Here is a 16,445-nt window from a genome sequence, read left to right as displayed (position 1 = left end):
TGCAATTTAAGAAATCAAAAGAATATACCAGGATGCATTGTTATTTATAACTTGCATATTCAAAGTTACTCTATGCATAGGTACAGGATCTAACTATTGTGTCATCTAGTATTTTTACACGTAAGTATGTATGTTGCTATTTTATGTATGTATTACTATTTGGGTATTATGTTGTTTTTAAAAAACCTTAGTATATTTGAATCAGAACGGTAAAGTAGACATTAGAAAACTCTGTTACATAAAGGAAAAATTAGATTCGATTATGTTCAAAATTATTAATGTAGTGACGTACATTATTTGATGTGAAACTGAAATTCACAATCATGAATTACGGATTATTATCCCTGTATCACAGATGAACCTCAACTTAAAACTCATACCTTCAGACAACATACGATTTTAGAAAAATTTATAGGAGAAAATCTTCATAACCCAAAGTTTGGCAATACATTTCTTAGATAGGACACACAAAAAGCCTGATCAATACACACACACAGGCACACAAGATAAATTAGATTCACTAACATTAAAATTATTTCGATATAAATTTACTTATGGCTTAGAACGTCCCAAAGACTACACTGAATCCTAGCTTAGAAAGATAGACAATAAGAATTAAAAGTTTTGCTGTGTTTTTTCCTACTTCCTATGTATCTCCTGTATGTGTCACCATTCACTGAAACCAATATTCTTTACCATGTCTAGCCTACAGGATTCCACGACTGAGCTGAAAAGTTTTCCACTTCAAGGTAATTCTAATTCATCGTCAACATTCCCTGTTAAATAAACCCTTATCTTTGTTGATGATCTGGGGCCTCACAAGCCTTGCAAAGTCAAACCCCTTTCATTGTTATAAATTTAAGGACTCTCTCCCTGATTCTTTTGGTTTTGACACCATAAATAATAGGGTTCATCATCGGTGGAAGGAGAAGGTATATATTGGCTATAAAGATGTGGATATGCGGAGCGATGTGGTGACCAAACCTATGCGTGAGAAAAGAGAAAAAAGCTGGGGTATAAAACACCAAGATGACCCATACATGGGAGACACAGGTACTTAAGGTCTTGAGACGGGCAGCTTTGGATGGGAGATTGAAAACAGTGAGAAGAATAAGGACATAGGAACAGATGATCAGTATGAAGTCCAGTCCCCCGGTCAAGAATGCCACAATGAGGCTGTAGGCTCTACGAACCTTGGTCTCAGTGCAAACCAGCTTTATCAGGGCCATAAACTCGCAGTAAGTGTGGGAAATGACATTAGTTTTGCAGTAGGAAAGCCACCTCAGTAGGAAGGGATGTGGGCTGAGAAGAACAGCTCCTCTGAAGACGATGAGCAACCCCAAGCCTACAAGCACGGCAGGTGTTAAGATAGTGGAATGTCTCAGTGGGTGGCAGATGGCCACATAGCGGTCAAAAGCCATGGCCAAGATAAATCCAGACTCCATAGTAGAGAGAGAATGGATAAAATACATTTGCGTAAGGCAGGCTTCAAAGTAGATCTCTCTGTCATTGAACCAGAAGAGACTGAGTATCTTGGGAAGTGTGGCAGAAGTAAGCATCAGATCGGCAACTGAAAGCATGCATAGCAAGAGGTACATGGGTTCATGCAGTTTGTGATCTGTCTTGACAATCAACAAAAGGGCAACATTTCCCATCAGTGACAGTAGGTAGACCAGACAGAAAGGAATGGAAATCCATACGTGGGCAGCCTCCAATCCTGGAATGCCAAGCAGTAGGAAGGTGGCAAGCTGAAGATGGGTCCTGTTGTAGCCGAGCATTATCCAAACAATGGATGTTCCATGGTCCTATCCAAATTAAACATCACAGAGGTTACAAACATATGTGCGCGTGGGAAAGATGCTGACATCCAGTAACACCCAACTGGCTATCGAATGACCTCCTCGGTAAGACAGCCTTTCAATTTGTCAGATACATGGGACGATGCTTTACTGGGTGAGGAAAAAAATGTACAAAAGTATTCTCTCTCTTTACCTTTCCCCTCTCACCTTGCCTTTTTTTCTAGGAAGCACTGTCCAGTTGGCTAGATATATTTTAGTAATGTAGCATTACAGAGACAGTAGTTGATAAACTGCTAAATATGAGTATATCATTTTATATCTTCTGAAACAGCTAAAAAAGTCCAACCATCATGGACGAGATCAGCCATTTGTATATTTAACTCCTCTTGCCCCATTCCCAGTGAGGAGGCTTACAGATATAAAGAAAAGGAGACTCCAGAAATACTAAAGAACAACTGGAGAAATGAAGAAGTGTGAATAAAACTCATCTTATATGAAAGGTGAGTCACTGAGTTAATAAAGAAAGGACTCTCATCTTCATGAAATCTTCCAAACTGAATGATGAGAAATCATTTTGCAAAGATAAGCCAAAAGATAAGACGACTCAGTCCGGAAAACACGGGTGTTCGGATTACTACCTAGTTGTGCTCTACTGTAAGTGATCAAATCAAACTCTTCCAGAAGGTGGATAATATATTCTTCCATCATACAATACATCTGATGCTAATGTGGCTTCCTGAATAAATAAACTTTCAAAAGCAAATTTGGGTTTCCAGATACCAGCTTACCAGAAAGCATGCCTCTTGGAAGCTTAAACAGTTATCTTGGAAGAGTATTCTAACAATATTGAATTTTAAACTGATAAATCATTATTTCTGTTCAAATAGAAGTTTATGGTAAACTCATATAATATGGTACACCTGTTTAGTCTGAATAAAAGAAAATTTCATTAAGAGAGTTCCCATTATGAACCCAACTAGTATCCATGAGGATGTGGATTCATTCCCTGGCCTTGCTCAGTGGGTTAAGGATCCGGCATTGCCATGAGCTGCGGTGTAGATCACAGACGCGGCTCAGATCTGGCGTTCCTGTGGCTGTGGTGTAGGTTGGCAGCTGCAGCTCCAATTCGACCCTAGCCTGGGAACTTGCATGTGCTGTAGGTGTGGCCCCCCCAAAAAAGGGGGAAAAAAGGAAGTTTCACTTAAAAAAATAAGGTTTTGACCAATAGAGTTCAGGACTAAATTCTAGGGCTAGGTTAACAAAAATTATCTCAGCTTAAATATTTAAGTTAATCTCCTTCTCCACTATTTTTTGTCAGTAAGAGGTTGGGCCATCTTTCAAACAATCACATGGGCTAAGTCTTCACTGCTTAGGACTGGACCTAGAACCTTCATCCTAGGTTCCAGCACTCTGTGTGGGTAGAAACACTAAACTCACACTTCCCGTCTCAGCTACAGCTCTCCAGCCTATAACCTGAGTATCTTACCTCTACAACAGAGACAGTCTCACTTCTCAGTCCGAGTCTCAGCATAATATTGACTATGTTTACAGCAGGCACCATCGTACTTCCTATCTTGGGGGAGCAGAGGCTCAAGGACTACCCAACGTAGAGCCTCTCATGAGAATGCTGTCGGTAGCGGGCAGTTTCACTCATCTCTCCCAGGACTAGCACAATTTGGTCTCTAAGAGGGACTCGGGCTTGTGGTTTCCATGGCGCCCAAACTCTGAACTCTGAAATCAGTGGAAGGCGGTCTCTGCTACCGGTCAAGTGAGATACCTAATTTACTGTTCCTGAAGCACATGCAAGTGCGGTGAACTAAATGCTTTCCTACAACCTGTATGCAACAAGAGCTAGGAGAAGTGCAGGATATCACGGAGGAGCAATTTTATGAATGCATTTGAGTCATCCCACTAATATCCCCACATGACTCCAGATATTCTTCAGCAATTCTCCTGAATCAGATGTACTTCTGAAAAACAGTGAAAGCTCCAGGACATTACTTAGTCGTGACTCTATTCCTGTATATCCTCCTGAACTTACTTGGTTGATCAAGTAAAGGGTCCATTATCTCCACGTCTATCATCACTATTTGTGTTTGGTCTGGGATGTTACACAAATGTTTCCCGGATATGCTCCTCTGCATCCTTCCTTTCTGCTCTGTATTTCACGAGGGGTGGACTTTACCGGCTACGTTTCCCAGGATCACAGATCATCCACATGTATTCTAAGTTTGTTCAACGGGTTCACTAGCAGGAAAATATTAGGGAACAGGAAGGGAAAGACAAAATATTTCTACCTATTTCTCACCTTCCTCAACTGCATCTACTCTGTGGCTCCAGATTCTACCAGAAGGGAACGTCCATGATCTTAGCTTCCACCAGGAGACTCATATCTCTGGACCTGACAATGATTTCTTGGATATGGCACCAAAACAAAAGCAACAGAAGTGAAAATAAAGAAACTTGTCCTCACCAAAAATTTTTTCAAAATTATGCATCAGAGGAAATTATCACTGGAGGAAAGAGGCAACCAAAAAATCAGAGAAAATACCTACAAACCATCTCTCTGATAAACAATTAATTTCCAAAACAGAGAGAGAACTCTTAAAACTCAACCACAAAAAATAACTATGTTAAAAATGGACAAAGACTTGAATAGACATCGTCCAAAGAATATTTTCAAATGGTCAATAAGCACATAAAAAGATATGCAAAAAATCACTAATTATTAGGGAAATGCAAGTGAGAACCATAATGAGATACTACTTCACATCCATTAAGATGGCTATTATAAAAAAGAAAGAGTAAAACATAAAATAAGGAAGGAAGGAAGACTGTAAAGCGAGAAGGGAGGAAGGGAGGGAGGAAAGAAAGAAGAAAGGAAAGGAGATAACCACTGGTGTGGATGTAGAAAAGTGGAAATCCTGTACCATCTCGAAGAGACGGAAAGTGATGCACCTGCTATGGGAAGAGGGGTGGCAGCAGAACTGCCATATGATCCAGTGCCTCCACATTCCCACTTCTGAGTCTATACCCCAAGGAAGTGAAAACAAGGTCTCAAACATACATCTACACACACGTGTTCATAGCAGCATTATTCAAAATAGCCAAAAGTATGGAAGGAACCCAAGTGTCCACTCACAGAGGAAGGAAGGAAGGGATAAACTATATCTCACATTAAAAAGGAAGGAAATTCAAACACATGCTACGCCCAGGCAAACCTTGGAGACAGCATGTTAGTAAGTGCAAGAGCCAGGCACAAAAGGACAAACAAACACTGAATGGCTCCACTTTATAAGGTAGGGAGAAGAGCCAAATTCATAGCGACAGTTGCAGAATGACAGCTGTCAGAGAATGTGGGGAAGGGGAACGGGGACTTAACGTTCAGGGATGTGGAGTCTGAAGGGGTTGGGGGTGGGGAAGGTAAAAAACGCTCCAGACTAGGAGGATGGAGGTGGATACACACCAATAGGAACATTCAGTTCCACTGAACGCTACACCTGAAAATAGTTAAAATGATGCATTGTATTTTATGTACATTTTAACATATACAGACACACACAAGCTACCAGTGGATTGCCCTTTAGTTCAGTCCATCCAAAGGCTAAAAACATGAGTGGTGATCTATATAGTAAAGAGATCAATATTTACATAATTTCCTTGTAATTAACATATAAATATAAATTAACAGCAACAACAACAACATCAGCAGGCTTCTTTCAGTTGTACACTGAGCTGTTCCATAAATAGGAGTGAGACGGTTAAACAGTGATGTATGACAGGAAAGGTATTTGAGCAGGAAAGAATAGCGTACATGGTAACAGGCGAGAGCCACCAAACGTGATACAGCCTATTGTCGTTACGATTTAGTCCATCGAATCCTAAGGTGATCCCCTCACCCGAATTCGCGTGTTAAACAAGAGAAAAGCCACAGGGACCCACAGAAGGGAGTGCAGTCTGGCAGGTACACCTGGTACCAAAGGATGCTAAGTAATTATGGGTTTTTCATGCACATTTCTTTAAAGAGAGAAAAAAGAATTAATAATAATGGAAGACTACATTTGAGGGTTATTAAAATTACTTCAAATCAATCTAATCCAATTTAAAAATTGAATACACATTACACATGAATAAATGGATGATTAAATGATTGTACCAACAGAAGAAATGAAAGTTGACTTCTACATTCTTAAAACTATTCTATTGCATTCCAATAACATTATATTATTTTCCAGGAGCTTCCATAAATTCAGCTATGTATGATATAATAATAACTGACATACTCTACAGAAAAAGGAAAAACATGTTTTTTCTTAAGATGTTGGCAGATCCAGCAAATAGGTAGCTAAAAGGGAACAGAATCAAGTATATTCATTACATAAATATCAAAAACACAAATATTACACAGTTATAGAGCTATTACGTAAGACATAATATGTATTTACTAAAGCATTTTAAACAAAAGGAGAAGAACACAGGAAATTTTAACTGCGGAGGAATAAATGGCGCTCAGTGTGTTTCCTCGGCGCCACTGAAGCGACCTCCTGTACACGTCTAGTTAATCGTCACACAATTACATGAGGAAGGGTCTATCGTTATTCCTTTGGATGAACTGAGGAAACTGAGGTAAAGAGGAGTAAAACCGCAGTAGAATTAGCCAGGCCCAAGATACTAAACCCGAACCTTGGCTTTCTAACCTCAAAGCCTAGAGCTCGCCTGATCCTTAACCAGTAAGTGATCGGACCCACCGGAAAAATGTCATTAAGTCTAAATTCTACCAAAGTAAGAAAAATGTCCAGTTTGGGCATCTATTGTGAAGTCAAGAGAAAGATAACCAGGGAGTCTCCGTTGTGGCTCAGTGGGTTATGAACCCAGCTGGTATCCATGAGGATGCAGGTTCAATCCCTGGCCTTGCTCAGTGGGTTAAGGATCCGATGTTGCTGTGAGCTGTGGTGTAGGTCTGGAACTGCAGCTCTGACTCAACCCCTACCCTGGGAACTTCCATGTGCTGCGGGTGTGGCCCTAAAAAGCAAAAAAAAAAAAAAACCAAATAATTTTAGGTGGAAAACTTAAACTTGATACTTTCCCCATATTTCAATTATAAACTTCGTACTGGTGAACCCAGAGATGTTAGCCTTTGTGTGTTAACTGACCGCCAATAAGCAAAAAGAGAGGTAAAAAATTTCAGAGCAAGATCCAAAGCATAAAAATGTCCCACAGATCTTAGATTATATATATATGCATGTGTGTGTGTGTGTGCGTGTGCGCACATGTGCGTGTGTATATATATGTATGTATATATATTTAAAAAATGAGAAATGGATGGCAGGGTTTGGAAAGCCGTAACAGTAAACTAAAAAGGAAAGTTAAGTCCTTGGTTCTGAGGCAATAAATAGGATTATTTAAACACTATTGCTAATAAGAAATTTCAGATCTTATGTCCTGATACTGGGCTCCATCACCCAAATGTATGAGGCTGAGTCTTGCACATGGGAGCTTGGTAACGTAGCAGCACTGACTACTAACTGAAAATGGGAATTAATGACCTCAATTTTTAACAGTCAGTAGACTTAAGAATACTGCATTTTTTTGAAAGACACTACACCTCTGTCAAAATTTCTCTAGAAAATGGAGTAGCTGTAACATTCAAATAACATTAAAATAAGCCATAAAATTTAAAATAATAAAATTCTTACTTTAACAAAAATTCATGTTTCTTTTTCCAGAGAGATTCACTTAATACTAATTTTTAATAATATTTTAATAATAGTGTTTAATTATTCACTAAGTGAATACTAATTCACTTAATACTATTTTTAATATTTATATATTATTAGTCCTACTCTTATCTGAATAAACAGTAATTCTTCCATTGGATTCCATTAAAGAACAGGTAGAGCATTCAACATCGATTCTATGAAATCTCAGTCTCATACATGGATCAAATTGTTTGAGGTTACCAGGTACATATTTTCCATCATTTAGTTCGCAAGAAAAATCTTTAATATATAAATTGGACATTATCTTTGTTCCCTTTCTTTACGGTTCACTATTTGTAATTACGCTCCAAAAAACACAGGAAGAGATTAATCTGGTTTCCAGTTTTAATAAGTGATAAAGCAAAAACGATTTTTGAATTGGAATTTTTGGAATTTACAGACACCTAGTAAATAAAGGAAATTTCAAGCAGCACATGTAATTCAGTTGTGGGAGCAGGGACTGTGAGTTCTTTTCTTACGTTCTCTCTTTTACTTCCCTTTCTTCCTGAACTATCTCTTTCACTGGCTGAACTACAATCAGACACCTTTGACCATTAATGTCTTCAGAACAAGCTCCCGTATTTTCTTGGTCCTTACTCCATAAACAATGGGGTTGAGAAAAGGAGGCACCAAAAGGTACATATTTGCAATAAAAATATGGATATGTGCAGGTATATTTTTCCCAAAACGGTGGGTGAAAATGGAAAAGCCAGCTGTGGAGTAGAAGACAAGGATGACACAGACATGGGAGCCGCAGGTACCCAACGCCTTAGAGCGAGCTTCTCGGGATGGCAGGTGGAACACAGAGCGGAGGATGAAGACATAGGATACAGCAATGAGAACCGCATCGCATGAGCCAATGATAGTAGCCACGCTGAGGCTGTAACGCTTGGTGGCCCCCGTGTCCACACACGCCAGCTTCACGACAGCCATGAACTCACAGTAGGTGTGGGCGATGATGCGAGGCCCACAGTAGGGCAGCTGTTTGAGCAGAACGGGGTGTGGGGAAAAGAAGGCCACGCCTCGAACCACCACAACCACCCCCAGGAGAGCGATGCGCGCGGGGGTGAGGACGGTCGTGTGGCGCAGTGGGTGACAAATGGCCACGTAACGGTCAACGGCCATGGCCAACAAGAAGCCCGATTCCAGAGCAGTGAAACTATGGATGAAGAACATCTGGGCCAGGCAGGCATCCAAGGCGATGGCGCGGGCTCCGAGCCAGAAGAGACAGAGCATGCGGGGCAGGGTGGCTGTGGAGAGGACCAGGTCGGTGGCCGAGAGCATGCACAGAAAGAGGCACATGGGCTCGTGGAGGCTGCGCTCTGCCCGCACCACAGCCAGAATGGTCACGTTCCCCACCACGGCCACCACGTACATGGAGCAGAAGGGGATCCCGATCCAGACGTGCAGGTGCTCTAGTCCCGGGATGCCCACCAGCAGGAAGGGGACAGGAGAGGGACACGAAGTGTTGAGAGGAGGCATCATGGTTTCTCCTTTGCTCTCCATCGGTCCTTCGGAAGATAAGGGTGTTATGCCAAGATGACCCCAACCAGAAGCTGATAACGTGGAGATTCGGTTCAGGAAGACCCCTAGTGATCTGCTGTTAAAAACAGTTGAAATTTATTAAAAACACCTTCTGCAACTCCACACCAAAAAAACAAACAACCCCGTCAAAGAATGGGCAGAAGATCTAAACAGACAGTTCTCCAAAGAAGACATATGGATGGCCGAGGAACACATGAAAGGATGTTCAACATCACTCATTATTAGAGAAATGCACATCAAAACCACTCTGAGGTACCACCTTACACCAGCCAGAATGGCCATCATCCAAAAGTCTACCAACAATAAGTGCTTGAGAGGGTGTGGAGAAAAAGGAACCCTAGCACACTCTTAGTGGGATTGTAAATTGGTGCAACCACTGTGGAAAGCAGTATGGAGATTCCTCAGAAAACTAAACATAGAACTACCATTTGATCCAGCAATCCCACTCCTGGGCATCCATCCAGAGAAAACCACGACTCGCAAAGACACATGTACTCCAATCTTCATTGCAGCACTATCTGCGATAGCCAAGACATGGAAATAACCTAAATGTCCATCGACAGAGGAGTGGATCAAGAAGATGGGGTACATATACACAATGGAATATTACTCAGCCATTAAAAAGAACGAAATACCGGCATTTTTAGCAACATGGATGGACTTAGAAACTATCATGCTAAGTGAAGTCAGCCATACAATGAGACACCAATATCAAATGCTTTCACTGACATGTGGAATCTGAAAAAAGGACAGACTGAACTTCTTTGCAGAACACATGCTGACTCACAGACATTGAAAAACTTATGGTCTCCGGAGGAGACAGTTGGGGGGGGGGTGCTTGGGCTGTGGGATGGAAATCCTGTGGAATCAGATTGTTATGATCATTATACAACTACAAATGTGGTAAATTCATTTGAGTAATAAAAAAAATTTTTTTAAAAATAAAAATAGTTGAAATTTATAATCAAGCATGTTTAAATTCACTAGAATTGGATACATAAAATTAATAAGCACATACAAAATTATTGTGTTTAGAGGTACAGAAAGGTAATATTTATATCATTTCATATTATTTCAAGGACCTATAGATCACTTTGTCCCTTTGTTTTCAGTAACATTTTCATATGTAGTCATATCTGTACTTAATTGAACAAATATTTGCTGAGCAGTTGTGTGTTTCTTCGAGCTCTTTCAGTAGTCTTCTCATATGCCTGAGTTTTTGATAACTGAAAGTGATCAAGCAGAGGCCATATGGAAAATTCAGGGAGTTATTTACAATTCAATTCTTAATTGAAGGATAGACTAAATGCTCTCTGCCCTCACTGTCTGGCATGATATTGAAGCCTTGGGCATAGCTTTTGGAATAGGTTTAAGTCAGTTTATAGCTCCAGCCTTTCATTTGCCACTGTGCATGTGTGACTAACCTAACCAAAGATATTTTGAAGTTTTCCTATCGTTTATTTCCTTCTAGGATATACCCTTTAAGGAAGCACATGCTATGTTCTTTAGAAACAATCTATAGTTAAGGATAACGTGTTTCTTAACATTAACCCCAGTCACTCCCTTGTCGTCCTCACTTGTTCTAAGATTTAGATGATTTCAGTTTACAGATGGACCCTAACTGTGATGATCCAGAAGCCCACAGGCTAAAGCACTCAGCGGCTTTCTTACTGGACGGGTAAACAGACCGAATCACGTCTGAAGTATCAGCTGCTGACCAAAGCGTGTTTCCTCCTACTCCTTTCCACGGTTCCAATGGACAGTCAAACATCCTCGACAGAGAATCCCTGGGATAAAGTGCTTGCGCACCAGGCAGAGGGTGAGAGGGTGAAAGAAGAAAAGGACTCTTAGTCACCACAAAGCGTTTCAGAGAAAACCGGGAGTTCCTTTCTTTTTTTCCCATTTCCCAGCAAAGAGTAACTGGTACTTGGTGGTACCATCATCAGCTCTTAAGGAGAATCTACTTGCCCTGCCTCACACAAATTCATGTAAATATACTAAGTGCCAAGGAGAACTAACAGAGTTACCTCTTGCATATACTTTCCAGGATCATGCAATACACTTAGTTCTTCCAATATCATTACCTAAAGACATATTTTCTAGGTTTTTACATTTACATGTCTTGAGCTTTATTACAGTGAAAAACACGTGAAAATGCAAATATGGCTTTTATTATTTAGCTTTAAAGGAGTGATTTATGTGTCAAAAATTATACCAGGGGAAAGGTAAAAATGATAGCAAGGAATCCAATGAAGTTTAGTGAGACAAGAAACGTCTTCTCGAGTAAACGACACTTAGGTTGGAATGTGAAGAATATACGATTTGAACCCACAGGAACGAAATACAAATATGTAGGCACAGACATAGATAATGCATAGATTATCCATCCAACTCTCTACGTTACATGCACACACGTGGACAAAGGAAAGGAGCACAAAGTTCCATCAGGAAGGACAGTGACGTAGGGAGTTAACGACAATGACGCAGTGACCAGAGTGGCTGGAATCAAAGATTAGAGAAGAGATGCAAGTGAGATGCGAGTCTATGAATAAATGAGGGTCCCCACACATTCATTCACAAGACAAAGAGGAAATTTTATAATCCGATCTCTAGACCAATGGCAATCGCCCCCTGGGTGCTCAACAGTAAATATTGCAGGTATCATACAATACAGAGCACTGAAGAGCAGAACTGGAAAATGCACAGACTCCCAAATACACACGCTAGTCTTCAAAGTGCTTTTTTTTGTACACACAGTACTATCTCAGTGATATCATTTCCCTCCAAAACGCCCACCTGTTGTTGAGTGCAAAGTCCATGAGGTGTCCATTGCGTTGACCCTTCAACAGATTCATGTCACAGGAATATGAAAATGAGAGAGATCCCTCCCTCCTACACCGTCCTTAAAAAACCCTGTGCTTCCTCGAATCTACCTTTTTATTCATTTCATCCATAGAGAATGAAAAACGTGCATTCCCTCTGACTCAAAGGCTACCTGCTCCCTTGGATCGAGGTCCTTTGGAAAATAACAAGATGCTGTTTGACGAAGTCCTGTGTTTTTTAAAGTTTTCCGACGATCACTGAGACTGGACTGTCTCTTTCTCTATTCCCTTAACTACTTCATGAAGAAGCTGACTCGGGGCCAAGAAGCAACCTCAACACACACCTTCTATATGTAGCACTTTGAGCATAGTAATCTCAGCGGATATGCAGAAACGACCTCCGACACAAACAGGTCCTTGGGGAATCAGTAGGAGAAGGCAGAATGTTTGTATTGTTGATGAGGATAGATAATCTTCCTAATTTCAGGGGCAGCAATTTATCTGTGTACTCCCTTAGGTTATAGGGGTAGATGTAGCCATCCCTCAGTATTTTAACATAATTATCAACCACTTAATAGGATCAGTCCTGAGAGAAATGGAAAAAATTCAGAGCATAGTCTATATTCATTAAATATAGCAGCTTTGTTCCAAGGTCAATTTGAAACATAAATTTTGCAGGCTAGAACAGAGTGGGATGATATATTTAAAGCTGAGTGAAAAAACAAAATAGAGAATTCTATATCTGGCAAAACTATCTTTCAAAAAATGAGGAAAAAATGAAGATATTCTTAGAAAAACAAAAGCTGAAGAAGCTCATTACCACTGGACCTGCTCTATTAGAAACATCCTTTATGTTCAAATGAGAGGAAACTGGCAAATAACTGAAACCTATAAAAAGCAAAAAATTCTTCAGTAAAGATAAATAAATACACAAACACAAAAACCAGTAGCATCACCACTCTAGTTTATAGCTTTAATTTTATGATTTGAAAGGATTTAAAAGCCAAAAGCATAAACATAATGATAAATCTACCTTACAGGCTACACAGTATATAAAGATGTAATTTGTGGGAGTTCCCACTGTGGCCTGGAAGAATTGGCAGCATCTTGGGAGCACTGGGACGTGAGTTCAACCCCGGGCCCAACACGGTGGGTTAGGGATCCAGCTTTGCTGCAGCTGTGGCTCAGACTGCGACTGCAGCTCAGCTTGAATCCCTAGCCCAGGAACTCCATATGTCAGGGGGAGGCCAAAACAGAATAAGAAAGAAAAAAAGGAAAGAGAAGGAGATGATGAGGAATCAAAAGGTGTCACTTTCAACATCAGCTAAACACAAAGGCGGGAGAAAGGGAGGAAATAGGGACAAGACAGTGGCAAGAAACACAAAAAGCAAAAATGGCCGTAAGTCCTTCTCCATGAACAGGTTACCCTGAATGTTAATGTTTCATTTAATTTTATTATTTTTTTTCCTACTGTACAGCATGGTGACCCAGTTGCACATACATGTATACATTCTGTTTCCTCACATGATCATGCTCCATCACAAGTGACTAGACATGGTTCCCAGTGCTACACAGCAGGATCTCTTGCTAATCCATTCCAAAGGCAAGAGTCTGCATCTATTAACCCCAAACTCCCCATCCATCCCACTCCCTCCCCCTCCCCCCTGGCAACCACACGTCTGTTCTCCAAGTCCATGACAAATGCTACTGTTTTAAACTCCTCAGTCAAAGCACATGAGCAGCAGAATGGATTTAAGCAACAGGATCCAGAGATGGACTCAATCGGCAGAGTAAGAGGACGTGGGGTTCACTTCCCTGAACAAACACGTCAAAAATACATCGACACGCGGAACAATGCTCACTGAAAACCAACTGGAACCTGGCAGGACTCCTGTACAACCAAGGCTGTAAGAAAGAGCTGCAAGTAACTGCGCAGGAGAAGAAGAAAAGCCATCAGGCCAGGACCTACGTCCCTGGGAAGAGACACAGAGAGGGGAGAATAGCTGCAAGGTAGACAGCTGCCAAGGGGGTGAGCAGTGAGAGTCACAGATTGGGTGGCTCCTTCTGTGTCCTCAGCAGGGGGAAGAGCCCTCTTGGCTGGCAGGAGGACAACCGGGCCGAACAGGAAGGTGTAACCCGAAGATATAACAGGATGACCGCATTAAAAAACGCTCAGCATTCTTAATCATTAGAGAAGCAGAAATCAAAATCACAGTGAGATACGACTGCACACCCACTACACTGGCTATTATAAAAAAAGAAAGGGAGGAGAGGAAAAAGAAAATTTAAAAAGAATAGAAAGCAAAAAACAAATTTTTATGAACAACAGGAAAAGCACAAGAGGAAGTTCCCTTGTGGCACAGCAGGTTAAGGATCTGGTGTTGCTGCAGGCTGCAAATGCAGCACTGGTTTGCTCCCTGGCCCAGGGTGCAGCCAATAAAAGAAAAAATGGGGGGTAGGGCAAATGTTGAGTAAGAACTGGAAAATTTGGAACCCTATGGACTGCTAATGGCAAAATAAAATTATTCAGCTGTTATGGCAACAGCGTGGCAGTTGCTCAAAAATTAAACATAGAATTACCATATGACCAGAGTTCCCATCATGGCTCCGTGGTTAATGCATCTGACTAGGAACCATGATGTTGCAGGTTCGATCCCTGGCTTGCTCAATGGGTTAAGGATCCGGCGCTGCTGTGAGCTATGGTGTAGGTTGCAGATGTGGCTCGGATCCCGCATTGCTGTGGCTGTGGTGTAGGCTGGTGGCTACAGCTCCGATTGGACCCCTAGCCTGGGAACCTCCATATGCCGCGGGAGCGGCCCAAGAAAAGACAAAAACACACACACACACAAAAAGGAGTTACCATATGACCTAGCAATTCCACTTCTGGGTTTAGACTCAAACAATTGAAAGTAGGGTCTAGAACAAATACAGGTAAATCTTTCTCCATAGCAAAACCCCAAAGGTGGGAGCACACCAGGGGCCCATCCATGAATGAATGGGCGGTTAAACAAAATGCGACTCTACACCTTCAGTGGAACATTATTCGACCTTAGAGAGGAATTCTGACACATATTACAACATGTTAAGTGAAATAAGCTCATCACAAAAGGACAAATATTTTATGATTCCACATATTATGCATAACTTAGTCAAATTCATAGAGACAGTAAATACAATGATGGCGGCTGGGGGCTACAGGGACAGAAAGATAGGTACAGAATTTCAGTTTAGGACCATGGGAAAAAAAACCCTTGGAGACAGATGGTGGTGATGATTGGACAATAATTGTTATATATTTAGAGCCAGTAACTATGCATTTAAAAGTGGTTAAAATGCTAAGCTTGGTGCTATGTTTATTTTACTGTGAAAACTAAACAGCCTGAAAAGACTAGGAGTTTAACAAATGTATGTAGTTGGTGTGAAATATCTGGAATGAAGAAGTATCTCTCCCAAAGCAACAGAAATAAGAGCAAAAAAACCCCGATGGGACCTAATCAAACTGACAAGTGTTTGCACAGCAAAGGAAACCAAAAAGAAAACAAAAAGACAACTGACAGAATGGGAGAAAATAGTTTCAAATGATGCCAACTGACAAGGGCTTAATCACTAGAACATATAAGCAACTTACACAACTCAACAGCAAAAAAGCCAACCACCCAATGGAAAAATGAGCGAAAGACCTGAACAGACATTTTTCCAAGGAAGATGTACAGATGGCCAACAAGCACATGAAAAAATGCTCAACATCCCTAATTATTAGAGAAACGCAAATCAAAACTACCATAAGATACCACCTCACACCAGTCAGAATGGCCATCGTTAATAAGTCCACAAAGAACAAATACTGGAGAGGATGTGGAGAAAAGGGAACCCTCCTGCACTGTTGGTGGGAATGTAAACTGGTACAACCACTATGGAGAACAGTATGGAGGTACCTTAGAAAACTATATATAGAACTTCCATACGACCCTGCCATCCCACTCCTGGGCATATATTCGGACAAAACTTTCCTTAAAAAAGACACATGCACCTGCATGTTCATTGCAGCACTATTCACAATAGCTGAGACATGGAAACAACCTAAATGTCCATCAACAGATGACTGGATTAGGAAGATGGTGGTATGTATACACAATGCAATACTACTCAGCTATAAAGAAGAATGAAATAATGCCATCTGCAGCAACATGGATGGAACTAGAGACTCTCATGCTGAGTGAACTACGTCAGAAAGAGAAAGACAAATACCAGATGATATCACTTATATCTGGAATCTAATATAAGGCACAGATGAACCTTTCCACAGAAAAGAAAATCATGGACTTACAAAATAGACTTGTGGTTGTCAAGGGAAGAGGGAGGGAGTGGGATGGTTGGGGAGCTTGGGGTTAATAGATACAAACTATTGTCTTTGGAATGGATCAGCAGTGAGATCTAGCACTGGGAACCATGTCCAGTCACTTATGAAGGAGCCTGATAATGTGTGAAAAGAGAATGTGTACATGTGTCTGTAACTGGGT

The 16,445-nt window shown here is 40.9% G+C and overlaps 2 protein-coding genes across 2 annotated transcripts; both read right to left on the bottom strand.

Moving 5' to 3' along the window:
* Positions 1–833: 833 nt before the first annotated feature.
* Positions 834–1,798, bottom strand: LOC125111437 (olfactory receptor 52D1-like). Its single transcript, XM_047753377.1, has one exon. It carries the CDS (start codon positions 1,776–1,778, stop codon positions 834–836), a length of 945 nt encoding a protein of 314 aa, XP_047609333.1. The 5' UTR covers positions 1,779–1,798.
* Positions 1,799–8,095: 6,297 nt separating this feature from the next.
* LOC125111436 (olfactory receptor 52D1-like) lies at positions 8,096–9,122 on the bottom strand. The gene has a single exon (XM_047753376.1). The coding sequence runs from the start codon at positions 9,062–9,064 to the stop codon at positions 8,096–8,098; it is 969 nt and encodes a 322-aa protein (XP_047609332.1). The 5' UTR covers positions 9,065–9,122.
* Positions 9,123–16,445: the final 7,323 nt, after the last annotated feature.

This window comes from Phacochoerus africanus, chromosome 11 (assembly GCF_016906955.1).
Source record: "Phacochoerus africanus isolate WHEZ1 chromosome 11, ROS_Pafr_v1, whole genome shotgun sequence".
NCBI classification, from domain to species: Eukaryota; Metazoa; Chordata; class Mammalia; order Artiodactyla; family Suidae; genus Phacochoerus; species Phacochoerus africanus.
This window is presented reverse-complemented; position numbering and strand designations above follow the sequence as displayed.